This window comes from Passer montanus, unplaced genomic scaffold (assembly GCF_014805655.1).
Source record: "Passer montanus isolate IOZ18808 unplaced genomic scaffold, ASM1480565v1 scaffold38, whole genome shotgun sequence".
NCBI classification, from domain to species: domain Eukaryota; kingdom Metazoa; phylum Chordata; class Aves; order Passeriformes; family Passeridae; genus Passer; species Passer montanus.
In genome coordinates this window covers 6,968,315-6,993,329 of record NW_024368596.1, presented here as the reverse complement: position 1 = coordinate 6,993,329, position 25,015 = coordinate 6,968,315, and the positions used below count along the sequence as shown (strand labels likewise).

General features: G+C 50.0%; 3 protein-coding genes across 3 annotated transcripts; 1 reads left to right on the top strand and 2 right to left on the bottom strand.

The window, feature by feature from the left end:
- Positions 1–64: 64 nt before the first annotated feature.
- Positions 65–3,416, bottom strand: STEEP1 (STING1 ER exit protein 1). Its single transcript, XM_039717534.1, has 6 exons — positions 3,177–3,416; positions 3,014–3,055; positions 2,764–2,902; positions 2,171–2,260; positions 1,967–2,059; positions 65–1,251 (listed from the first exon to the last, which is right to left on the bottom strand). Exons 1-6 carry the CDS (start codon positions 3,407–3,409, stop codon positions 1,189–1,191), a joined length of 660 nt encoding a protein of 219 aa, XP_039573468.1. The 5' UTR covers positions 3,410–3,416; the 3' UTR covers positions 65–1,188.
- A 1,072-nt stretch (positions 3,417–4,488) lies between these two features.
- On the top strand, positions 4,489–13,538 carry UBE2A (ubiquitin conjugating enzyme E2 A). Its single transcript, XM_039717535.1, has 6 exons — positions 4,489–4,815; positions 5,118–5,198; positions 5,290–5,315; positions 10,542–10,631; positions 11,625–11,713; positions 12,097–13,538. Exons 1-6 carry the CDS (start codon positions 4,772–4,774, stop codon positions 12,223–12,225), a joined length of 459 nt encoding a protein of 152 aa, XP_039573469.1. The 5' UTR covers positions 4,489–4,771; the 3' UTR covers positions 12,226–13,538.
- A 1,720-nt stretch (positions 13,539–15,258) lies between these two features.
- Positions 15,259–24,989, bottom strand: NKRF (NFKB repressing factor). The gene is given in 5 exon segments (XM_039717533.1): positions 15,259–17,296; positions 17,299–17,338; positions 17,340–18,091; positions 20,164–20,285; positions 24,752–24,989. Coding segments are annotated over 5 exon segments (2,304 nt in total). The 5' UTR covers positions 24,949–24,989; the 3' UTR covers positions 15,259–16,103.
- Between the last annotated feature and the right edge of the window lie 26 nt (positions 24,990–25,015).

Genomic DNA, 25,015 nt, shown 5'->3' with positions numbered 1-25,015 from the left:
TGTTTTCCTGAGAAAGAGAGGATAGATCCTTAGATACACAGATCTCAGTCTTTCCAGTCAGGGCTATAAAACCAGATGGAAAATCTTTATTGATTACAGAAAGTTTTCCGTAATAATTGTGGGAGATGGAAGCATCTTGTTCATTGCTTGCATTTTATGATGCATTTATTGGTAGAGCAAGAACATCTCAGGAGGGGTGTTTTAGTTCAAATCTGGTATTTAACCCAATAGAGAGCAATGAAGACATGGGCTAGAGAACCCTGTTATTACATCACACAAGAGGCACAAAGTACAATTACCCAAACAGGGCACTTTAAAAACTGGTGTATAATGTTGTCTATCCAAGCCCTTAGTGGTCAGTACATTCAAAACAATTTTTCCATCACATTTCACAGCTCCAAATACTGATACTGTTTTGCCCAATGGGCTAGTTCAGATGTGCAGTTGTATTCTTTAATGACCACTGGCTGTATCAGTAACTTCCAACCAAGTATCTGAACTCCTTAGTAGCAGTTTTTATTTACAGTAGTTTAAAACAGGCTTAGATTTTACACTCTGGTATGTGTAATTCTGTACAGCTGCAGCCCTGTGGTGTGCAGCAGGAGCTGAGACTGCAGTGCAGCAGCCCAGTCTGTGCTGGCTGCCTCTGGCAGGTCAGGGTGAGCAGCAGCACCATGCCCAGGCCTTGCATCCCAGTTGTTCCAGACTCTGGTGGAATGGCATGGCTCAGCTGCTGCACCTTTTGGATATGTTTAAAATAACAAAATTAACAACAGGCATAGAGCTTATTTTTGTAAGGATTTCTTTGTTGTACAGTTACCCGACATCCTAATGTATTCAAGGAAACACATTTGAAAGCTACAAATAAAAAGACAGGTATCTAAAGGTGAACTTGGGAAGGCACCCAGCAAAGATTTTCTTGAAATAAATATTCAACATGGAAGAGTCTGCTCATAACACTGGATCTGCAGTAGAGAACTGCAGTTTGAGCAGTCTCCAGTGCCAAGTTAAGACTGGTACCCAGAGTATCACTTATACAGAGGGGTCAGAGAGGTTCTCATCCTCCAAGCTGGCTGCAGCACAGTGCCACTCTTGAACGTTGTCTGTTACTCCTGCTTTGTTGACAGAACTGTGATAGCTCTTGGTAGTTTTCTCCTGTCTCCAAATACCCAGCAGATACACAGCATTTCATTTGAACTGGTTATCAATCAGGGTTCCTTTCATCTTGGCTTTCTTGGCTTCCAACTCAGCCTGAATAGGAAAATTAAGGTAGAATTAAATCATGTCTGGATAATTTTCCCTTCAGAGCTCCAATTAAGTTTGCTCTTCTTGTCTGACCAAGCAAACTTTTCAGTTCCAAAACCAGGAGCAAGAGTAGCTCAAGTGCTTTGCTGATGTACAAAACGACGACCATCTTCAAAATCATAAAAAGCCCAAAACCAACTGCCCAAGAGGCAATTTCATACTTTCTATCCTCAGGTGGAAGCTGCACATTTCCTCCCCCTTTCCACCTACTATCCCCCTGTCACAGGAGGTAAGATCAGTTGTGATGTTGTTGCCATTCACTCTTTGAGTGCCCCCTGCAGTAGCAGCTGAGCTGCAGATCCTCCACAGGAGCCTTGCTGTGCCCTGGAGCCTCATGGCAATGACCTGCTCTGCCCAGCAGGCACAACAGCAGGCTGGCAAAGCCATGGCCTGATCTCCCCTTCCCTTGCTCCTCGTCCAGCAGGTCACACAAAGCCTCCCTGCAAGCACTCTGCTGGCTGCTCTCAGTTAGCTCTCAAGGCTATTTTAAGTTCGGGGGACTAGAACATCTTTATAAAACTTGTAAAGGAAATCTCATCCTCACAAAGCTGCAAGCTGCCTGTGACCAGGACCTCTCTAGACTTGCAGTCTGAGCAAGATGGCTTTTGTGTACAAAGCCAACACATCTCAGCTTTGTGTTCAGCACCAAAGAAAAACTCACCAACTCTTGTAGCCTTTTCTTGCTCATGCCTTTGCGTTCCAGCTGCTTCTCAATCACTTTTGCATTCTGTGCATACGAGTCTGCAATCTCCCTCTGAAATACACACACAAACCCCAGAGTAACTACATCTCATCCAAACAGTGAGACCACCGCTGGCTCTGCCCAGCTCACATGTGGCTGCCACTAAGGGCATCCAAAACTCACCGCTTCAATCTCCTCCTCCTCTTCATCAATTGTGGAGACTGTGACAGAACTGAACTTGCCCATGTCCTTGGTCCGTTTGGTCATCATCACCTGGGTGAAAAACAAGAACATTCTGTTAAACCTTGGCAACAGTTGTGCCAGTAGGGATTGCTTCCTCCTTCCAAAGGTTTTAAGGCTTCTTATGCAAGCCATCAAGATTACCTGAACTCTGTGGGTGGCAAAGGGGAATTATGCTCAGTGATTTCTGGGCTTAAAGGTTTCATTACCAGAAGCAAGCCAAACTTTGAGAATCACTGTGCAGGCTACCAACCTGACCAACTTACAACTGGAAACTTTCTGTTAACTGAGCCTAAACATCAGGCACAGTCTAGATTTCAGAGTTGATTTTGCTCTCCTTTAGTGCTAGGGCTTCAAACTGCAGTGACCACTGTCAAGGGAAACTTAAGGTAGACATGGACAAGACACAAAATTGAGTTATTGTTCAGAGGTCCTTTTCTTTTTCTTTTCTCTCTCCTCTCCCCTCACCATTAAGTTATTTTATACACAACACCTTTAGAAAAGCAAAGGTATCCTTGTTCTTTAAAGCAAATCACCTTTTTAGGAGGGTCTTGTTTCTGAGTATATATGTTTGTTTTCCCAAAACCCTGGCCAAATTTGACCACAGCACCATCAACAATGAACGTCACAGGAGCATTTTTCTGTTGGTGTTGATAAAAGAGCAGCAGTCCACACCTGGAAACAGAAATATGCACAGCTGAGAGGAAACCCAGATTCTGGATTCCTATGGATTCCTCCTTAAAAAGATTCTAAAAGCCACTCCAAAGACTCAAAAAGGTCACTCACTTGCCACACTTCTTCCTGAACTGCCGCTCTATGCCTTCGGGTCTGGGGGAGAGAGGCAGCGCTTGAGCGGAGCACACGGAGCCAGGGCGGCTCCCAGCCGGGGGGAGGGCAGCCCGCTCCCGGGCCGGGCTCGGAGGGACGGGGCATCGGGGGCCGGGCCCACCTGCGCAGGAACACGCTCTCCTCCTCCTCGGCGTTGCAGAACTTGTGGGCGTGCTTGGCCGCGTCCATCACGCGGGCGCGGTCCCGGGGCCGCATCGGCAGCTTCTCCAGCTGGCAATCTGCGGGGAGCGAGGGGCCGGGCTGGCGCCGGGAACCCGCAACCCGCACCCCGAACCCGCACCCGCGTCCCACATCCCGGGCCCGCGTCCCACATCTCGGCCCCGTGTCCCACATCCCGGGCCCGTGTCCCACATCCCGGGCCCGCTCCCGCCGCCGCCTGCCGGGCCCTGTTCCCTACACGACGCTCTTCCGTTAGCACCATCTGCCCGCACAGGCAGTAGTAGACGTGCAGCGGCTTCTCGCCATCGTCGTACTCCTCGCGGTCGCGGGTGTCGGAGCACACCACGGAGCGCGACACCACCTTGGGCATGGCGGCGGCGGGCTGGCAGCGCCGGCCCCGCCCGGCGGGGCGGCTCCCGCCGCTCCGCGCCCCGCAGGCCGGGCGCCGCACCGCGCTGCTCCCGAGGGGCGCCCGAGCCCGCCCGGTGCTCCCTGAGCAGGCCTGCACAGCGGGCAGGGCCCGCACTGCAGGTTCACAGCGCGGCCGTGATGGCAGTGTGCACTTGCTTTCACTGGGCTTCCTCCCCTGCCTCCTTCAGCCGCCCCACACCGCTGGGTTACATGGAATTACACGTGAGGATAAACTCACTCGTGCTTTACACGACAGCTGAGAGATCCTTTATTTCCAAAAGTTGTTAAAGAAACGTGGAAAATTGCTTATTTTTCCCTTGGAAACACCCTCTGCGGAAGCAGAAAATGCAGTGTAGCAGTTGTGCTGGTTTTTACAGCGATGGAGTTGATTTTCTTCACAGTAGCTGGTGTGGGGCTGTGGTTGGGATTTGTGCTGGATGCAGTGCTGATAACTCAGAGGTGTTTTGTCACTGCTGAGCAGGGTTTACCCTGAGCCCAGCCCAGCAGAGAGGCTGGGGGTGCACGAGGAGCTGGGAGGGGACACAGCCAGGACAGCTGAGCCCAGCTGAGCCAGGGATGTGCCAGGGCACAGGGCTCCTGCTCAGCTCAGGAATCTGGGGGAGGAGGAGGAAGGGGCGCGTTCGGAGTGGTGGTGTTTGCCTTCCCAAGTCACTGCTGTGTGCGCTGGAGCCCCGGGAGGCGGAACAGGCTCCGCTCCGGCCCGGCCCGGCCCGGCCCGCGCTCCCCCCACGGAACTGTTTTGGTGCCGGCCCTCAGCGCCGCCGCCCCCCGTGACGCCACTGTGACGTCACGCCCCGCCCTCCGCCGCCGTTGGTCCCGCCCCCAGGCACCGCCCCCCCCGTGGTGGTAGAGGCTGGGCCGGGGGCTCAGCCACATCCGGCTCCGCCCCCCTCCCCCCGCGCCGTTGGTACATCCCGGGACCGTCGGGCTGCCGGCGCAGGAGTCGGTGCAGCCCAGGCTCCCCCCCCGCGCCCGCCGCAGTGGTAGAGGCCGCGATCGCTCCTGTCCGTCAGCGCCGCCGCCGCCTCAGTCGGAGCTCGAACCTCAGCCGCGCCCGGCGCTCCCTCCGGCAGTGTATGCCTGAGCTATAACCCTCAGCCCGCCATGTCCACTCCGGCCCGTAGGCGCCTCATGCGGGACTTCAAGAGGTACCGAGGCCGCGGGCCGAGGGGAAAGGGGCGGGCGGGCGGGAGGAGGACGAAGGGCCGAGCGCTACCGGGGGAGGAGGGGGCAGCACAACATGGCGGCGGGGCAAGGCGCGCTCCGCTGATTGCGTAGCGCGGGCGGCGCTGCCTGCCGCGGGTTACGTTGTTTGCGCAGCGGCGGCTGCCGGGCCGGGTTACGCCGTTTGCGCAGGCGGGCGCTCCTGGGCCGGGTTGCGCCGTTGGCGCTGGCGGGGCGGGTTACGCCGTTTGCGCAGCGCGGCCCCTCACCGGCGCTGTGCCCGCAGGCTGCAGGAGGATCCCCCGGCCGGGGTGAGCGGGGCCCCCTCTGAGAACAACATCATGGTGTGGAACGCCGTCATCTTCGGGTGAGTCGGCGGGGAAGGGGGCGGCGGGCCGCGGGGGGCCGGAGCCGGGCTGCCAGCGGGGTAACGCTGTGCTTTGCTTTCCCTTCTCCAGGCCCGAGGGGACCCCTTTCGAGGACGGTAAGTGCGGGGCTGGGGTTTGGCTGGCTGGGGTGAGCTGCTGCGGTGTGACACGGCCTTGGTGTCACTGCCGTGGGCTCTGCAACAGGTGTGGGCCTGGAGGCGGCGGGGGGACGTGGGTGCATGTTCACTCTGCCACACACGTGTAAACATGTTATTTATGCAAATACTGTTTTTCTAACCCTGCTCTCAGAAAGTGTTGTAGATTTAGATTGCTATGTTTACTTACAAAAAAATACAAGCTAGCTTGTACAGTCTTGTATGTAGTTGTTACATCTGTTATAAGTAATTTTAAAGGTCTCTGCCAACTTACCTGTTGAACTCTGGGTCATGTTTTTAGGGACATTCATGTTTGGGTGACCATCAATAACTTGGCATAGAACTGTTGTCTTTTGTTTGAGTTCTGTTTTTTTCTGATGCTGGAAGTGTTCTGTGAGCAAGTTCCAGTGTGAGTCATCTGAAGTAGGAAATGGGCTGAATGTTTGAGGAAGTTCAGAAGAGTGGCTTTTTCATGTCATTTCTTTTGCTCTGCTACAATTGGTATCATTCAGGGCTTAAGGTTGAAAAGACTTTTTAAGTTTAAAAGCTGACTGAATAGGTCCTGGTGACATTCCTGTAGTTTCCATCTGGCCTTACTGACCAGGATAGGTTTGCTGATGGTGTCTGAGTGCTCCAGCATCTTGTGAAAACCTGTTAGACATGAAATACTGTCTAACTGAAATCAGTGATGCATTTTTTAAGGTACTTTCAGTGCAGGCTATAATTAATCTTAGATCTCCATGACTCATGACAAAAGCATAGGAAAAATTCCTTCACTCTCTGTTGTTCTTGGCTAACTCCCTTGTCTTTGTTTACCATGGAGGTAGCACCTGTGGATGTGCCTCTAAACTGCAGAATGTATTTCTCTGTGAAGATTTTGAAGACCTCAAATATTTCAGGCCTAAGAAAACTGAAGACTCACTTCTTTTTAATGAATTTTATTAGTTAAGAGATTTGTTAGAGTAGCAGCTTCAGCAGTCTGATGTTTAGAGCTTGGAGTTAAAATATTGCATAATAGAACAGCTAGACTAAATGTGCTCTGCTGTCTCATCTGGTAACCCTTAAAGAAGGGCTCACTTCACTTCAGTGGGGGTTGCTAGAGCTGCTTTAGGCTTTGGAGCACTGCTGCTGATAGAGTGATTCACTGTCTGGAGCAGAAAGCTGTCTCCTTGCAGCTTCTTGCCATGCTCAGGCTCCTGCAGCTCAGCATGTGGTTAACAGATGCTGTAAGGGCTTTTTCCCATGTATTTCCATTTAGTTGCAGAAGGCTGAGGACTGCTCTAGAGAGCCCTGACATTGATTTCCTCTGTGCTTCCTGAGGCTGTTGTGGGTACTGAGGACATGCTGCACTCACAGCAGTCTGAGGTTCAGGCAGATGCTTGAGGCTGCTGCTGCTGTCCTGCTTTGCTTGGTGTCATCGTGTAATCTCAGGGTGTGATGGATTGCTCTTCTCTTAGCAAAGCCTGTGTTTTCACACTGTGTGCTCGGGAAAGCAGATGTGTCTTGTGTTGCAGGATATCTGCTTATCTCCTGCCCTCTGGATGCATCTCACTTTCCTAGATACCAGAGCACTGAGTGGAGCCTGGAGATAGGGCTTCTTGGTGCCTCAGCTCTGCTTTCCCATTCAGTGAGTGGAGTAGCACAGTCCCCATAATGGCAGTGCAGCTTCATGTAGGTAAGAGTAAGGAAATTCTAATTTAACAGCATGTTAGTTTGGACTTGCTTGGCAACTGCACAGGCCCTTGTGACTCCAAGATACACTGAAACTCTAGAATCTTGCTCATGAAGCCTTTGCAGGTCAGTGTTCTTTTTAATTTTTAGGGTCCTTCACTCTGTGGTGATACTGTAAAATTTCAGATAGCTTAGTTCTTGCAAAAGTAGCCTGTGAAATTTGGGGAGAGTTGTTATTCTAGAGGTGTAATGATACCAACATCATGAGAATTACTGTTCTTTATCCTTGTTCTGGTGAGGCCCTTCTCTGCTTGCAGCTTCTGGGCTGGTGTAGTTTGTCTGGGCTGCAAACCTGAAGTTGAAACACATTTGTTTACTTGCTGTGCAGCATTCTGCAGCTGATATCCCTCCTTGTCCACCCCCAGACTTTGGAGGGTGTTTTCACAACTCCGTGTGCAGGCTGGCTCAGCTTAGGAGCAGCCACTAATTTAGATCAGCAGCACAGCTTCCATCTTCTGGTTTAAGAGGAGTCGATTGCAGGTGTCTGCAGGAGGAGCCTGGGGATATTTACCCTGCCCTTCACTGTATTTCTAAGAACCTTCGTGTGTGGCATCTAAAGTGGTAATGCTGGCACAGCCACGGGAATCCGGGCTGTCCCAGTGCTGTAGGCCCCTTTCCCTGGAGCTGGATGGTGGTACTGTGGTCAGTGGAGGATTCCTGGTCAGAGATTCAGGTAGTTCAGCTGTTGTGTCCTGCCTTGCTGTGATTGTGCAGGAGGCTTGAGCAGAGGACACAAGGTGTTTGTCTTCTGTGTGGCTTATGCCTTGCTCATGGAATTTGGATCCTGTATCCTGGTGCAGGAGTGAATCATCCCTGCTTTTTGGGCGGTGCAATGGAAGGGTTGATCCTGGGGCTGCAGTGAGGGGGCCCTGCAGGGCCAGGGGCTCTGCTCTCTGGAGTAGCTGGGGCTGGGGCACAGGCTGTGCAGAGCCTCTCTGGGCTGTGTCAGGGACTCAAATCCTGAGGGAGGAGTGATCAGCAAGGTAAGTACAGGGCAGAAAAGAGAATGTTTGCCGAAGATTAGTGGTAATCCCAATATCAATAATGACAGTAAATATCATAATTCATGGTTTAAAAATGTCTGTCTGGGGTAAGTTGTGAGAAATACCAGTTGAAAGCATTAAAATTAGTGCCAGAAGGGACTGGACCCTGAAGGGCTCATCCCCAGCAGTGTGTTGTGATACCTGTTGTGGGCTTTCAGTGTGAGTGACCCTTGGACTTTGGTGTGTCAAATCTCTGGATGTGCCCTTTAATAAAGCTCAATAGTGAGGGGTTGCATACTGTGGAGCATTTCCAAAGAGCCATTGCCACTCTGGGCCCTGACTTGGAAATCTGAGTAGGTAGATAGATACTGCAGCTGGATCTTGCTCCAGATGAGCCCCTTGCTCAGATTTGTGTTAAAAGTAGCGCTCTCCTGTCTCTGGTGGGACAATAGCTTCTCTTTCTTTCAGGAGTTTTAAACAGATTCTAAGTAGCGCTCTCCTGTCTCTGGTGGGACAATAGCTTCTCTTTCTTTCAGGAGTTTTAAACAGATTCTAAGACCAAACTGCTGCTGTTACTCTCAAACCTGTGTGATGGTCTGTGCTTGGTTTTCAGCCTACTGCTTGCTTAGTCACTCCTTCAGGAGGAGGCTCCTGAGAGCCAGAACTGGGGCACGGACAGCTGAGAATATCTGGAGTCAAATCTCTAAGCATTTGGTTCTAAGGAGCTGATGTTTGCAGCTGGTAGAAATTGTTCCTAACTTCCCAGTCCTGGCTTTCAAGCTGATCTCAGACTTGGCTCTGTGCCACTGGACTAAGCTGGAGTGAACTTGAAAACCCCACTGCAGACTTCCACTAATTTGAACAATCCTAACTCTACTGTTCTGGCTCGTTTGTTTCAGTGAGATAGCATAGTGTTGGCTCTCTGCTGTTACATTGTTAGGCTGCTAATAAAAAACCAAACATTCATAAACTTATTTTTAGGGTGTTGAGACTTCCCGCTGCTGTAGAGAAAGTGCTAAAGCATCTGTGCTGTGTCTTCATTTGCTAACTGGAATGTCAAAGCAGTGACCTTCATTTCTTGTAACTCAGTGTTACAGTTTATCTCCTTATAAAGAAAGGAGTCCCTGGGAAATCTTGTAGGTCCTTGATGATCTGGCAAAAAAAAAAAAAGGAAAACCAAAAATCTGTTCTCTGGCTTACCAGTTATTGGCACATGTTTGCTAGCCCAAGGAATAACTTCATTGTGTTAGGGCTGGAAAACTCCCTCACATAGGAAGCAAGGACACTGAGTGTGGGGGGGACGTGGGGGCCTGACTCACCCATCACTGTACATGGGATGCCCTTTCACAGAGGCAGCATGGCCCAGCAGCAGCTTGTTCCAGTGTCAGTGTCGGGTGCAGTCCTTGTGCGGGAGAGCTGTGTTTATAGGGACACGCCTCAGCTGCTCTCCCTGGGCCCCGCAGGAACCTCCCCAGCTGCCTCTGGGGCTGCCTGGGAGGAGCTTGCCTGCCCTGCAGGGGAGTAGGTGGAGTTCCTTGGTTACCGAGCTGAACCAGGAGTAGGCCTTAATCCCCTGAACCCATATGTGCAGCTTAGCTGACAGACTTCTTATTCTCAGATTGTCATAGCCTGAGGAGAAGGGCTAAAATAGTTTAGGTTGGTGCAGGCTGCCAAAATGGTTGGATTGAGACTCACCCAGAGTTTTCTGTTTCTGCTCAGTCTTTCACTAAGGATGACCAGTTAGTGTGAAGTAAATGGTCAGGTTTATATTTTGAAGTGTCAGATTTGGATGCTGCTTCAATACTACTTTTCTGTAAGACCTGGTTACCTTACAGTTGTTGAGAAATAAGCTTTTTTTAAATGTAGAGGAAAGAAATGACAAGGCCCTTGCTATGACAGCATGTTCCATAGATAGGACTGACCGAATGACGTTATGTTACACAGATGGTTCTACACCCACTGCTGTTGTTTGCAGTGTACTGGGATTGGGCTCTGGAAGAAAACCCCAAGGGCAGGTTTATTTCCCTCCATAAACCTTTCGACTGGTTTAATAACAGTAAGCCACAGGAAATACTCTTGTACCAGTACTGACTGGGACTTCAGTGTTAATGATTAACTCCACGACGTTATGTTACACAGATGGTTCTACACCCACTGCTGTTGTTTGCAGTGTACTGGGATTGGGCTCTGGAAGAAAACCCCAAGGGCAGGTTTATTTCCCTCCATAAACCTTTCGACTGGTTTAATAACAGCCACAGGAAATACTCTTATACCAGTACTGACTGGGACTTCCGTGTTAATGATTAACTCCACCAGAGCAAAGGAATTGCTGTGGATTGCAGTGTGTGTTCCATATCCATCATGCCTGTGTGAGCACAGTAGTGTCAGTGTGTATTGTGGGGGAATGCTACTTACTCATCCCTTGTGTAAATTCATGCTGAATAAAGGTTGCTTATCTCTCTTTCAACTCCAGGAACTTTCAAACTAACAATAGAATTCACAGAAGAATACCCAAATAAGCCACCTACTGTCAGATTTGTCTCTAAAATGTTTCATCCAAATGGTAAGTACTTGCACAATGCTTGGGTTTACTTTTGCTGTTTTGTTGGAGGTTTGGTGGGGGAAAAGAGAGGGCTGGGGTGTTTTTTGCTATAGCTTGCTGTATAAAAGGTCTGTTTATTATAAAGTTTCCACTAATAAGGCAGCACAATTCCAGTGTGGCTGTGTAACTTTGGTGAGGATGGATATGTGAGCAGTGCTCAGGCTGGAAAAGAAAGGGGCAATAAAAGGAGCCTCTTACCTTTCAGGTGTTACAGCACAGTACTGATGAGACACTCAACTGCCTGTTAAGCCTGACAGAAGAATGTTTTGTACTTAAATAGCAGTGCTTTGGGCTTCTGTCTGTATGTATGGTAGACATAGCATAGTGACACCAGTGAATGCAGCTGTCATCTGTCACTTCCCCAAAATCTGTAGGAATGGTGCACCATGAAGTGTAGTGTTAGGGTCCAGCTATAGCCAGTGGCAGCAGGGTTGTTTGATTAACCCCCTTCCTTGGTAACTAAAGGCTGGAGAGGTATTCCTTGCCTTGGTGCTGAAGTACCAGAAACCTTCCAACCTGGCAAGTGTGGGTGCAGTGCAGGGAGGGAAGGCTCTCATGGAGCTGCTGTGAGTAAGGTGACTGGACTCTGTTGTAGAGATTTCATGGGGAAACCTTGAGTGTGAACAACCGTTTGTGGGTGTTCTTTGTTTGGTTCACTTCTGGGTAGCTAACATTTTTTTATCTTAAATCTGTTCATGGTTTTCCACAGCAGTAGTTGCAATGAGAAGTTTGTGAGAGAATAACCAGCGGTTGAGTTTAAATACTTCAGGCTTCTGTTGGTGAGGAGCTTCACTCTTCCTACCTAGAGGCCTCTTTGCAGTATTTCAGCCTGTCAGACACCGTGGGCTGTTGCAGTGTGTCTGTACACAGGTTTTCAGGAGTGGGCAATGCTAGGGAGAAAAGCCAGTAGCTGTACAAGTTGTGTTTTAAGCTGGTTTTTTTGACCCTTTCCAGTCTATGCAGACGGTAGTATATGTCTGGATATCCTTCAGAATCGCTGGAGCCCCACTTATGATGTCTCCTCCATCTTAACATCCATACAGGTAAAAGAACTCTGCATGAAGAGACAGAATTGCATTAGGATGCTTTGACAAAAACAGCTCAGGGAACTTTTTTCCCCCTCTCCTAAGAGCCAGTATAGCAGCTATGATATTGGCAAAGAGTGGATCCTGCCCAGGTGTGAACTGGCCAGGCAGTGACACAGGTGGTCACTGCAGGGCCCACCAGCAATGCTTGTCTGTCACAGCAGTCACCTGCACGGTGCAGGGGTGGCACTGGTGGCCAAAGCCTCTAAAGCCTTCTGGCTGCAGGGGTGCAGTGTGCTGCCCCTGGACTAACCTCTCTGCTCTGATAGTATGGCTGCTTTAGAGGATGTGTTGGAAAGCTGTGCTTCTCAGTGCCTAAGGATCTTTTTCTCTTTGCACAGTCCCTATTGGATGAGCCAAATCCGAACAGCCCAGCAAACAGCCAGGCAGCTCAGCTATACCAAGAGAATAAGCGGGAATATGAAAAACGGGTTTCTGCAATAGTAGAACAGAGCTGGCGTGACTGTTGACCCAGGATGATGCAAATGAACACTCTGTTGATGAGGAAAATAAACAAAGTGTCCGAGTCATCTTTTTCCTCCTAGCATTTACTTTGCAAGCGAAATAGCTGTTGTGCTGTTGCCACCCTCCCTTGCTGAAGCTTCTTCTCCTTGGACATCAGAACGCACCCACTTTGAAGTCAAACGTTCTGTACTTGGGTTACTTGCAAAAGAGTTACTGATGCTGAATTCATTTTCTGTGGTCCCTCTCCAGTCTTAGGGCAGTATTGTGCATTTCTGTAGTGTACACTAAGCTTTTAATTGTAATTGTGTTATACACAGTGATGCTTATGTGTAGCTTGATAAAAGGGATGTTTATATACATACACATTTTTTAACTGATATTAACTAAAGTGCTGATGTGTCCGGGCTGGTCACTTACCTCTACTATTGGTTTAGACCCCACTGCATTTCTAAGTACTGGGTGAAGAAATCATTTTTTGTTTCCCTTATGCATTGGTTTATCAACTCCTTTACTCATGTTAAAAAAATCAACTCTTCGATTGATTGCAGTTCAAAGATTTAGTAAGACCCTGGAATGCTTGTTACTTCTGCACTTCACATGCAAGATTTATGTACAGATCTACATAAATCACTATGGCTGTGGTACTTGGATCTTTGCTGAGGGTGAGAAACAAGCCCTTTTTTTTAATTACTATTTTAAAGGACATGCCTACAGAAACTGTCAGTAGGTTTCCATAGTCCTGTCACCGAGGCATTACTGGACAAAACCAGGCAGAGCTGTGGTACTCAGCAAAAGGCCTTCCACATTAAGGAAGAGGTAAAACCTGACCTGTTCCAGCGATGGAATTACTCTCCTTCAGTGTCTTTCTCCTGCCCCTTATCTTTAGCTGAGAAAGATAAGTTGTTTGGGATCTAACTTTGTCTTGTGGGAAGTTTGAATTAGGTCCAGGGTAGGCGCTCGAGTCTCTGCAGTTTCTGCTCTTCGTAGATGACCGCGTGGTTTGTGTGAGCTACTGCTGCATGCTTGAGTTCGTTCCCTTCAGTTTTATGGAAGTATTTTTTCAATTCTGAAAAAAACATTTGTAAGTCCAGTCACTTCTTTTGTAAGGCGAGTTTGTACCTTTGGATACAGAACTTTAAGCAGCAGTGTGGGATGGAACCTGCAATTGTGTTGTCCACTGTTCCAGTGTCTTTTGTGTGCACATTGGTCTGTTAGTTGAAAAGTATAACTTTGCACAAGTAACCCATGTAAGAAACTGTACATTTTTCAAAAGTTGTAAATAAAGTGTAACCTTAGTGCTTATTGTATAAATAGGCAAGAAGTGTATAACTGTGCTTATTTAACTGGGCTGCCAGCAGCTGGGTGTGGGGTGAAGCTCCAGCACTGACAGTTCCTGCTGTGGGGAGAGGTGTGCCTGGGGCAGTGCAGGGGAGGGGCAGTGAGGGACAGACAGAGCACCTGCAGGGACAGAAAGGAGCTGCAGCAACTTTCATGAGCTGTTGCTACAGGAATTGCATTTACTTTCCTCCAGGATTTATGATGAGTGGCAGGTAACAAGAGCTGGTTTCTGTACAAGTAGCTGTTTCAAAACTTGATGCAGATTGGTACCTGCAGTGATAGCTTGTACCCTGGAACAGCCTTGTGACTCACGTGGGGCAGCTGTAGTGCCACAACCCTTTCTGCGGGAGCCAAGATCCTCTAAAGCCACAGACTGTTTCACCAGTTAAAAAAACCAAAACAGAGTGGACTCCTACGGCAGCCAGAAATGGGCAGCACAGAGCTGCCAAAGACAATTGATCTCACCTTCAACCTTGCTCAGGCCAGGCCTTTATCCAGCCTCTCATGGCCCCGTGCTGCCTCTGCTGCAGGCTGAGGCTCTGCAGCCCCTGGGCACAGCGACGCTGCTGAGTCCCACCAGTCCTGCACAGGCAGAGGGGGCACAGCCAGGACCCAGGACAGGAAATATCCTGCACAACCTGCCTGGGCCAGCTGCCCCTGCTGAGCTGCCACGACTGCAGCTGGGCCCCACCTCTCCCAAAAGAAGCATTTTTCATCTTGAATCAGTGGAACTCTTACTGCCTTCCTTGGCATCACCAAGCTCTAACCACCTGGTGCATACCCAAGCTAGGGAGGAGGAGCTTCACTTCTTTCCCTAGAAAGTACCAGGCTTCTTCCACTCCTACAGCACCATCTGCTACAATCCAGCATTCTTGAGAGCACAATTCAGACACAGGGAGAAGAAATGCACAAAAAACAACCCCAAACAAAAGGAAAAAAAACTTACTCTCAGAATTTACTGCCATAGTATTTTTCACAGCAGCAGCAAGTTGTTACTGAGCAGACCAAGCAGGCAGAAGCTGTGCTGCAGCCAGGCAGAGAGGAAAGGACTCTTGCTCTCTGCCTCCCGAGTCTCACCTGCCAGGGCAGTCTCTCCTCTCCCTCATCACCCTGCAGGGATGAAAATCCCTCTAACTGCTCACCACCAGGACATTCAGAGGTTAGGCATCCTCCCTCACCTCAGTCCTGAGAGCATTTAAAACCAGAACAGAACAAGAGGGGAAGGATGGCGCAAGGATGTGGAGAGTCAAATACAAGCACCAGAAAAGGGCAGGTGATGGCTGAGACATGGCAACAGGAGACCTGACAAAAGCACTGCAGCAGGACTGGTACAGAAGCATCTGCAGCCCCCACTGCTGACAGAAGAGCCAGCATCTCCAGGCATGCCCCACTCCTGGCTCTTCCAAGGTCAGTTGCTATCCTTTAAACTTCCTAAGCCTGAAGGGAGTGTTCTCCAAGGCTCACAGAGCAGGGGTCCTGTAACCCTGCTGGCAGAGCAGCACAGATGGAGGCCAGAGGCTGCTTCCCCTAAAGGAGAGGAGCACTCCAGCCTCCCAGTGGCATAAGCTGGCCCTGGAGAGCTTCCACACTCACACGTGGTCAGAGCAAGGCCGGGAGTTTCCTGGGGAATCCCCCTCACCAGACACAAACACCGGTACAGGGATGGAGCAGAGAAATAACCAAGCACAGATTCAGTTTCGTTCAGGATTAAAGAGCTGATATTCCAAGTAAAAAAATAAGTTATATAACAGTCCCCACAAGCTACATGAGCATCTTTGAGCGTGGGCTCTGCATTTACCTCCAGTTTTTATATTTCACACTTCACCATGGTATCTGCACATGTCACCCGTTCTCCAAGGTAGAAGCGCTGGAATTCTCTCAGTCCCATTTGCTGGCAATGAAGGTGCCTTCAGTGACTCTCAGAATGGGAGACTCAAGGTAGAAATCTATGAATAAAACTACCACTAAACTGGTTAAGGTTTACATACTGTACATATACACACAGCAGAGACAAGACCTCAATATATGTATTTCTCAAGAATAATCAAATTCTCACACTTTTTTTAATACAAAGTGTGACAAAACTGTTTTTTTCCAGAAATAAAACTTTATTTTTGTTGAAATTAATACCAATTTTACATACAAGTTTATGCCCCCAGACTGCATTTCCTTTTCTATATAATTTTTTTTTCCAAAAGGCTTTTTTTTTTTCCTTCCTTGCTCAACAAGAGCAAGGGACCTATAATTTTAAATTATGTCAAATTCCTTCTCGTTGGACATGTGTGTTTGCTATTACAAAACTATTAAAATGTGAAGGAACAAGTAATATCAAAGACACATACAGTAACAGCACTACTGCTTTTGGGTTGTGCTAATGCGCTTGAACAGAATTCGGTCGGTTCTAAACACCTAACAACATTTTAGAAATTATATTGCCAAAGTAAAATACTTTAATGTCATTATTACCCACGAGAAAAATGCAGCATCTCTTTCTTTAGTCGAGTGGCAAGGAAACTCAGTCTCTGGTCAAAGGGGACACCTCACCTCAGTTTGCTTGGGGCATGATAAGCTCGTAATGCCCAACCTGGCCTTCCTGCTTCAGCTGGTCTAACAGATCTTCCTTGCGCCGCTTCCTGCTCACCACCAAGTATCTGTTGTATCCCTGCCCATGGGATTTACTTTTAAGACCGTATTTTTGGGCAATTTGATGTATCTGCTTCCGCTCATCCATGGTCAGTTCTCTAGAGAAAGTCAAGTCAACGTGACTGTCTGAACGTGCATAGTTTCGAATGATCTCTTCAATATCTCTCTTAGCGATTCTGTTCACCCTTTCCACATCAAGCCCAAGTCCTTCCCTTTTGAACTGCTCCTTTACTGAAATAGGCTCCCTAATTCCTTCACCATCTTTCCCTAGGCCACCGCCTGTCCAGCCCATCTTTCTTAAAATTTGGTTCCCAATGTTGTCTTCTTTGATCTTCTGTTTGAAAGCCTCTTCTGCTGATCGACCTCGAATCTCATTTCTGGAGATGACGTCTTCAACAGCGCCTTTCTTCAGGTTATTAACAACAGTTGGCTGAGTCTTTTTGAGGATTTTCACGGCTTCCTCTGCTGCCTCATGCTTGACAGATTTCTTCACTCCAACTGCTTCTGCGATGAATTCATCTTCAAGCATCACCTTGCATTTCCATCGCATGCCTGTCATCCTCTCAAAGACGTACTCCACCGTCATCTTGTTGAACTGGGCGGTGTCGTTCAGGGTGCACACTGGGTTACTGGAGTTCTCGTAGATCACCAGGTCCTTCAGGTCCTTCTTCCTCCCAGAGCCCCGTGATGAGCAGCCCACTTTCTGCACCTGGGTCACTTTGAGGGATGCTATATTGGACTGCATCTTCTGCAGGATCTTCAGTGCCTCCTCAGCTGCCGCGTGCTTGCTGGTTTTTTTTGTGCCAAATCCCTCGGCCAAGCAGTGATCTTGGAGATACACCTGACAACGCCACGAGCGGTTGGGCATTAATTCATACTTATATTCAACAGACATTTTGTTATACGAGGCAGAATTGTTAAGTATTCCTATTGCATCGCTGGCATTCTCTGTGAGGACAAAACTAGTCCAGTCTTTGTTGGTATTCGTGGAACCCTTCGTGGATTCAGTACCGGGCTGCATTGGGACACAGTCCCTGTTGGCAACTACGAACTCCTCATGAGGTTTGAGAGCGGGAGGGAAATCTGGGCGACACACACCTGCCTCACACACCACCAGGTCCTCGTGGTAGGTGTGCTTGAACTTGCGCTGAACAACTCGAACTTCCACGGATTTCTTGAGCAGCTTCACTGCCTGCTCCGCGGCTCGGTCCCGGGATCCGTTCTTGCTGCCGGCGTAGCCGGTGGCCAGGTAGACGTTCTGACATCGCACCTCGCAAGCGAAGCCATCTGTCAGCAGCTTCTTGCTCTTGGGCAGGTCAGCAGGAGCAATCTCTTTCAGAGGAACATAAATATATTCAGGGTTTGTCTTGCATGCCTGAATCGAACGTGTCAAAAGATACGTGAAGTTAATTTTATCTGTCCCAGTGTTTGCATCTGGATTAGTAAGATTTTTCCAGACAGCTGCTGACAGTTTTTCCATAAAGCTCTGCTTCAGCATTATTGCTGATGGAGGGAAAGTCTCTGATGCAGAAGGGGCAGTTGAAGGGGAAACAGAAACCTGCACGGCGTTGCTTGTGGTAGAGTCCACACTATTGACAGCCTTCTTGGCTGCTGCTGCTGGGCCTGTAAAGCCAAGCCCAGCTGAGCTGGAGAGCTGGGGATTCATCTCTCGTGCATTCACAAAATTATTTGTACAGTTTTCAGCTGGCTGTGCCATGCTGTTTGTATTTGCCTCCTGGTTCACCTCCTGCCTTTGGTTATCCAGAGAATTGTCCTTCTTGCCATCCTTCTCCGCGCTGGTGACAAAATGTATGGGCTCAAAGCGTGGTCGCACTCGGAACTTGGGGACCACCTTTTTGGGCGGCTCAGGAGTCTCTTCTGGCTCTGGACCTAGGAGATGGAAGAATATTACACAATTACCAATATGTGCTATGACAGGGAGGCAATGTTTTCAGAAAGTGATCTTCAAGAGAAGCCTGCAGGCTCTGAACACAGGACTTGCATTCCTTAGCCAAAACCCAAAAGGTTTCCTTCCAAAAGACATTCACAATTCATCAAAGACAACCAATCATTCTTGTGCAGGTCACTACAGTGGTATTTCCACTTTCACAGCTACCACACAAAAATCTCTACATATTTAGTCACATGGTCCTGCCTTCCAGCATTGCTCACTGACCTATCTGGTCATTTCTGAAGTTAATCCCTTCAAATTCCAGCATTGCTCACTGACCTATCTGGTCATCTTCAAATCTACTAAAATAAGTAATAAGTAAAACTATGGTCAACAAGACAGAACACCACAGCAGGACTAGAACCTCAGCTCTGACTCTGCTGCAGGGTTGCAGGATGATGTCATCTGATAAATAAACTGATAAACTACTATAGATAAACTACTTTATCATCAGGTCTCCTCATCTGAGGTAGCACACAATGGTACCAAACCCTCCTTTCCAAAACATACAGGGCTCTTACTCACTTAATAGAAGCTCATCTTCTCTCAGTGTAATTGCTTTGGGCTAAAGGGCAGCAAACATGAAGAAATCTGCCTGAGCCTCAAGGGACAGCTGCAATGACTGAGCATTACTGACAGACCTCTTGTTTCCTCACCAGAAGAAATGCAAATGAGACAGACTATCCTGGTGTGCACAGCTACTGCAGAAGGGGAGAATCAAATAGCTGACAAGCAAATATGTTACATCTAAGAAGAGATGGTTACACAAGACTTCTCCTGTGGAAGATTCAGCACCCACATGCTGACGTGGTACATGTGTGTAATTTCATCGGAGGAGCAGAAGGCCAGCTCAGTGCTGGGAAATGCTGCTCAATCCAGTGCCAATGTGTGTGGCCTTGTTGTAGGTCAGGCTGTCTAGACATCAACCACCACAGCACAGGTATCTCCACCCAGCTCGCTGCAGGTGAACACAACACCACACAGCACAAACAGCCCTTCCTTCCTGCTGAAACCAGGTGACAAAGCTCTTACGCATTAAATCCTTTGCCCATCAGTTTTGATGAATTATGGCAAGGTTTGCATTTCTTCCCCGTCTCTTTTGATGGCTGCACTGCAGCAGCACCTAAAGGCTCTTGCCAGCAGAACAGCTCATGATGCAGTCTGTGCAACAAGCCCTGGAGAACCCCCAGGGCTGCTGCCTGTGACAGACAAAACAGGAGAAGAACAGTATCTCCTCAGTCTTGCAGCTGGCCCATGGAAGCACCGAAAGACTGCTGGCTGTCAGGGTAAGGGAAGCAACTTTGGCCGAACTAGAAATCATACCCAAGCCCAGAGGAGCCCTGTGCTGTGTGGCCATTTGTGCCTCACACAGCCACACTGCTGGCTGACACGGGCCTGCCCGCACAGCTCCTGCCCAGAGGAGGGCAGGCAGCTCTGAAGGTGCCATGGAGCAGCCAGCAGACAGAGCCATCCAACTGCCAGCCCTCTGTGCCTGCTGCACTTCCTCCACTGGAAAAGCAACAGCTGAACACTGATCCCTAAGACCATGGGACTGGGCTGACATATACAGCACTCTGCCAGGCCCAGCAGGGGGGAAAAGAAACCCCAAAACTACACATCATGTCTACTCCCCTCAAAGCTCCAAGCAGGCTGTAACTCAGCATCAGTGAGCTGAACATCACTATGCACATGTACAACCCCTCCTAGGGTCAGAACATCACACCTCACCACAGCAAAGCCACACAGGTATTTGATTCCAGACACCGTCCCCAGGGGAAACCAATTACCTGATAATTGAAATGAAAAATGGTATTTTCTTAAGCAAAGACAGAACCGTGTGTGAATCATGCAGACGCCAGAGGAGGGGGAACTGCTCTGCAGTCCAGCAGAGCACACCACGGGCTGCCCTCCAGGCTGCTGTGCCGGCTGTCCCGTGGCACACCGGTGTCCCCGCTCCCAGGGCTGCCCCAGGCAGCACAGGGAAGGTCACTAACACAGCAGAGGTACTCACTGTCTGACGGAGAGCGGTGTCTCTTCAGCTTCCTGCTGGGCACCAGCTCGTAGGACCTCGTTTCCCCAATGTCGATGCCTTCAGCCATCTTGAGAACCTTCTCCATGACCTGCACACCGTACCTGTGGGGAACAGCAGCACTCTCAGAGCCAGCCCCAGGGGCACACACAAGCTTTTGGTGTGTAGAACGAGAACTAAAGCTACCTGAGACACAGCACAGGAGATGCTTCCCTGATCCTGCTGGAGCAGAGACAGCACTGACCCCTGTCCCCCTGCCACAGCTGCTGTGGCACGGGCACACAGCCACACACCAGTGACCTGGCTCTGCACCAACCCACCTCTCATTAACCATGCAGCCACCACACTGACAGTGTTCTAAACTGGAATTTAAATAATACATTATCTGACAAAGCACAGTATTTGGCACAGCTGCACTGATGAATACTGGGGTGTGAGAGAGGAGCAGCAGCTTCAGTGAATCAAACACAGGAGCTCAGACTGGCACTGGAGTCCTGTGTGGGGCAGCAGCCAGAACCTGCACGTCACCAACACCAAAACTGCCATGTCAGGTGACAAAGGCACTACTCAGCCTTCATCGACCACTGTTTAAAAAGCCAAACTAAATTCTAACTGGGTGCTGTAACTGAAATGCTTTAGGTTCCTGAACCACGAGAGGTGAGGTGGCTGTGACAAGCTCTGAGCAAACTCTGACCCTGCTGCAGCACCCACAGTTCCACACAAGCAGGACATGCATGGCACAGCCCTGTTCCATCCCTCCAGGCCTTACATCCCCCACCAGATCAGTTTTCCATTGCTCTGGGGATCTGTCACATGATTTCGAGCCGTTTGCATGCTGAGGCTGAACAGGAAAAAAACCCAGACCTTTCTATCCAAGGAGAGCCTACAAACACAGCCTGACACAGCCTGTGACAGCTTCACACCACGGTTCAGAAGGGAGGAGCAGCAATGCAGCACCTGGTCCATGGTATGCTCACGTTCCAGAGCCAGAAAGCAGCTGTGGGCACTGCCCAGACAGGAGCCACAGCTGTCCCAGCAGCCTGGGCTGCAGGGATTTGCACCAGCTTCTGAATACTGCTGTTCCAAGGACTCTGGAAATCTACTCAAGCTCCACTCAAGACAGGCTTTTTCTGCTCCTGATTTAGAGGATCAAGCAGAAATTAGATCCATATAAACTCCTGGGAGAACTCTGAGCACAGACTACTCCAATCTCTGCTTCACTAGCACAGCTCAGCCCTCAGTGGAGGCAGTGGAATGGGGAATGGGAAGAAAATTCCAGGAATGATCAAAGGGACATGAGACAGTGGTGATACCCTGTTGGGGGTTAGGATTTTTCCTTTTGTTTCTTTCTCTCATGGAATTTTGTCCCTTCTGTTACTAAGAGAAAATAATGACCAGTACTTAAAAGAAACAGACTAAAGAAATGGCCAAAGTGCCCCCACTGCAAGTGGGCAGCTTGCTACTCTCTCACCTGGAGGGTTTTCTCTTTGGAAGGTCAAAGATACCACGAGATTCTTGCCAGGGGTGAGGGGCTGGGCTCAGCTCCTCTCCTCTCGCTGTTGGCATGGGAGGAGGACAGCCCAGCCTGTGTTTTCTGCGCTGCCTCCGGCTTTCTTTGCTACACTTTAACCCTGCACTCGGTGTCCACCTGACCCTGAAGCTCCCGCTAGTTTTGTTTTGTTTGTTTATTTTGTTCTGTTTGTTTTGTTTGTTTTGTTTGTTTTGTTTTGTTTGCCGCCCCGGGGGAAGCCGCGCCCCCTGCCGGCCGGGAGCCAGCAGCGCCCCCGCTGGCCGTGCCCGGAACTGCAGCCAGGGGAGGCTGGGCTGGGCCTGTGCTCTGCGTGAGGGGACACAGGGACACACAGGGACACACTGACACACACAGGGACACACTGACACACAGGGACACACAGGGACACACTGACACACAGGGACACACAGGGACACACAGGGACACACAGGGACACTGACACACATGGACACACTGGGACACTGACAGTGTACACACATTTACACTGACACACAGCGCACACACACATTCCAGTAAAGAACTGCTGGTCCTTTTCACAGGTCTTTGCCTCACACTGACACACAGGGACACACTGACACACTGACACACACAGGGACACAGGGACACACTGACACTGACACACAGGGACACACAGGAACATGCTGACACTGACGCAGGAACACACTGACACACACACACACACACACAGAGGAACACACTGACACAGGGTACACACTCAAAGCCCCATAATTTCAAACTTATAATAACTGAGAGGGGAAGGGGTCATATTTTCCATCCCAAGGGAGGTTCCCACCTTCCTTCAAACCAGGACACAGCCTCATCCTCTTAGGGACACACTGAAACTGACACAGGGACACACTGAAACTGACACAGGGACACACAGGGACACACACACAGTGCATACACACATTTACACTGACACACAGTACACACACATTCCAGTAAAGAACTGCTGTTCCTTTTCCCAGGTCTTTGCCTGAAAGCCCCATAATTTCAAACTTATAATAACTGAGAGGGGACGGGGTCATATTTTCCATCCCAAGGGTGGTTCCCACCTTCCTTGGCAGACACCTTCCTTCAAACCAGGACATATCCCTGTTCTCTGGCAGCCAAAGGGAGAGGAGTGGGAATCTGTCTCTCTCTTGGCTTGCAGGGACAGGATGACATTACCTGTGGTGGACAATGTCCCTTTCCAGCAGGGTGCAAGAACAGTGTCAGGTTTGACACCTGTCACTCTCCAGAAGGATGGAGACCTCTGGGGCTCATATTCCAGCTGGGGGCAGGCAGGAGATCAACCACTCTCAACGTGTGTTTGTCCAAGCTGCCCAGAGGAACCAGTGCCTCACTGGAGTGTCCCTGCTGTGGCTGTAACAGGTTACCCCTCACCCTGATGCCTGTGACTGGAGCACAATGCTCTCCTGCACCACTGCCCCATCTCAGCCACCTTTAACACATCTGGGAACAGGAGCGCCTCTCTCATCCACACCTAAACTAAATGAAGCCTTCTCCTTAACCCCTTCCTCACTGACCAGGTTTTCTGAGCCTTCTGGGCACCCTCCACAGCATCTCCCAGCAGAACACTCAGATTTCACAGCAAAGACTCTGATCTCTCTCCACAGAACAGTGTGAGCTGGAAGGGCCCCACAAGGATCATGGAGCCCAAGTCTTGGGTGAAGGGCTCACATGGGACTGAACCCACATCCCTGCCACTGCCAGCACCCTGCTGCAACCAGCTGAGCTGTCCAACAGACAGGCTGCCTCCAGCTGGCAAGAAATCAGCATCAGGAAAACAAAACAAAACAAAACTTCAGGGAAAACAACAAAAATCCCTCCAACTTTGAAGCTATTTGCTTGATAAATCAACAACAGCTCTTCCCAAACACCACAGGCAGTTCCAGGGAATGCTGCAGGTCCCTTCCTTCCCCAGGCCACTGTGAGCAAAGCTAGAATTGTTTTAGCAGCACAGAATGCTCCCATGCAGTGCTCCCAGCCAGGCACAGCAGCTCTGGGAAACACCTTCAGTGCCAATGGCTCCAGACTGCACCCTGCCCAAATCTGCTCCCCCCGAGAGCTGCAGGTGAAGGAGTCCATCACAGAAAGTATCTGCACCGACAGGTTTAAACTGCACCGGTTTTTGGGATTTGAAACCTCCCCACACAGCCGTGCAGTTCTATCAGCAGCACCTGTAGCTGTTAACTGCATCACTCCCAAAGCCCTGGCACAGGGAAGGTCCCATCAAGACAGCACACAAGCACATTAACATGGACCACACAGACTCTATATGAATAATATATGTATATTCTCAATTTTAACATATTGCTCAAGCTTTGGAATTTGAAACTGTCTAAAATCTATGCTAAATTTTAGTGCTTGCAGGGCAGAACAGCTTAGTATGTGACCCGGGGGGGGAAAAAAAGGGAACAGGCAGATGTGTATTTAAAGATATTGATTTTGCTCTGTGGGGATGACACAGAGGCTGCGGGATGGAACATTATTAAAAGTCCATCTGTGTGCCACGGTTTGCAGAAGTTGCTCGTTAAGCAACTGCTTCCGTGCAGTTAAAAACAATCTCATCACTGAAGGCGCCTGTGGAACGTGGTGACCTTTCTGCACAGCTCCACAAGCCGGCAGGGCTGCAGGAAAGGATTCCCCTTCCTCTCCACGGTTACTCCTCCCAGAAAAGCAGAGCCTTCAGGGGACGGCACGGGCTGCTGTGTGCTCAGGGAAGCTCTCTCCTCATTTAAATGACACAGCACCACAAGCTCAGCGAGTCCTGGGGGCGGGACACCAAGAACTCCTCGCAAAACACATAAACTTCTGCGGTGCCTCGCTCCCCTCCGCGTACAAACAGCGGCACACTCGAGGAATCAGAACTGGCCAGGGGCAGTGGTTCTCTCCCCCAGCCCCTCTCATCCCTTCCGCGGCTGCCTCCCAACGCGCACCTGGAGCCGGGATTTGCCTTCGGGAGCCTGCGCCGCCTCTCCCCGCGGGCTCCCGTCCCGCTGAGCCCCGACCCCCGCCCGGGGCCGCCAGCCTCACCTGCAGCCCATGAAGACGTGGTTGGTCCAGAGCACGGAGAGCGCCAGCAGCTGGTCGATGGCGCCGCCGGGGTACGCGGGGAGGTGGCGGAGGATGAAGCGGCGGCGCAGCGCCCATTGCCGCTCGGTCTCGTTGTACTGCCGCCACTGCTCCAGCTCCGGCTCGGCCGCCGCCTCCGGCCGCGGCTCTGCCGGCATGGCGGGCACGGGCCGCGGGGCCGGACGAGCGCCGGGCCCGGCGAGCAGCACACACACACACAGCACA

What these genes read in the sequence shown, in the direction of transcription:
- STEEP1 (XM_039717534.1), bottom strand. Translation starts at nt 3,409, where the DNA reads ATGTGGGACACGGGGCCGAGATGTGGGACGCGGGCCCGGGATGTGGGA. An exon ending in TTCAGGAAGAAGTGTGGCAA is followed by an intron (nt 2,903 to 3,013) that starts GTGAGTGACCTT and finishes TTCTGTTTCCAG; the next exon opens with GTGTGGACTGCTGCTCTTTT. An exon ending in AGGAGGAGGAGATTGAAGCG is followed by an intron (nt 2,060 to 2,170) that starts GTGAGTTTTGGA and finishes TGTGTATTTCAG; the next exon opens with AGGGAGATTGCAGACTCGTA.
- UBE2A (XM_039717535.1), top strand. Translation starts at nt 4,772, where the DNA reads ATGTCCACTCCGGCCCGTAGGCGCCTCATGCGGGACTTCAAGAG. An exon ending in CTCATGCGGGACTTCAAGAG is followed by an intron (nt 4,816 to 5,117) that starts GTACCGAGGCCG and finishes CTGTGCCCGCAG; the next exon opens with GCTGCAGGAGGATCCCCCGG. An exon ending in TGGAACGCCGTCATCTTCGG is followed by an intron (nt 5,199 to 5,289) that starts GTGAGTCGGCGG and finishes TCCCTTCTCCAG; the next exon opens with GCCCGAGGGGACCCCTTTCG.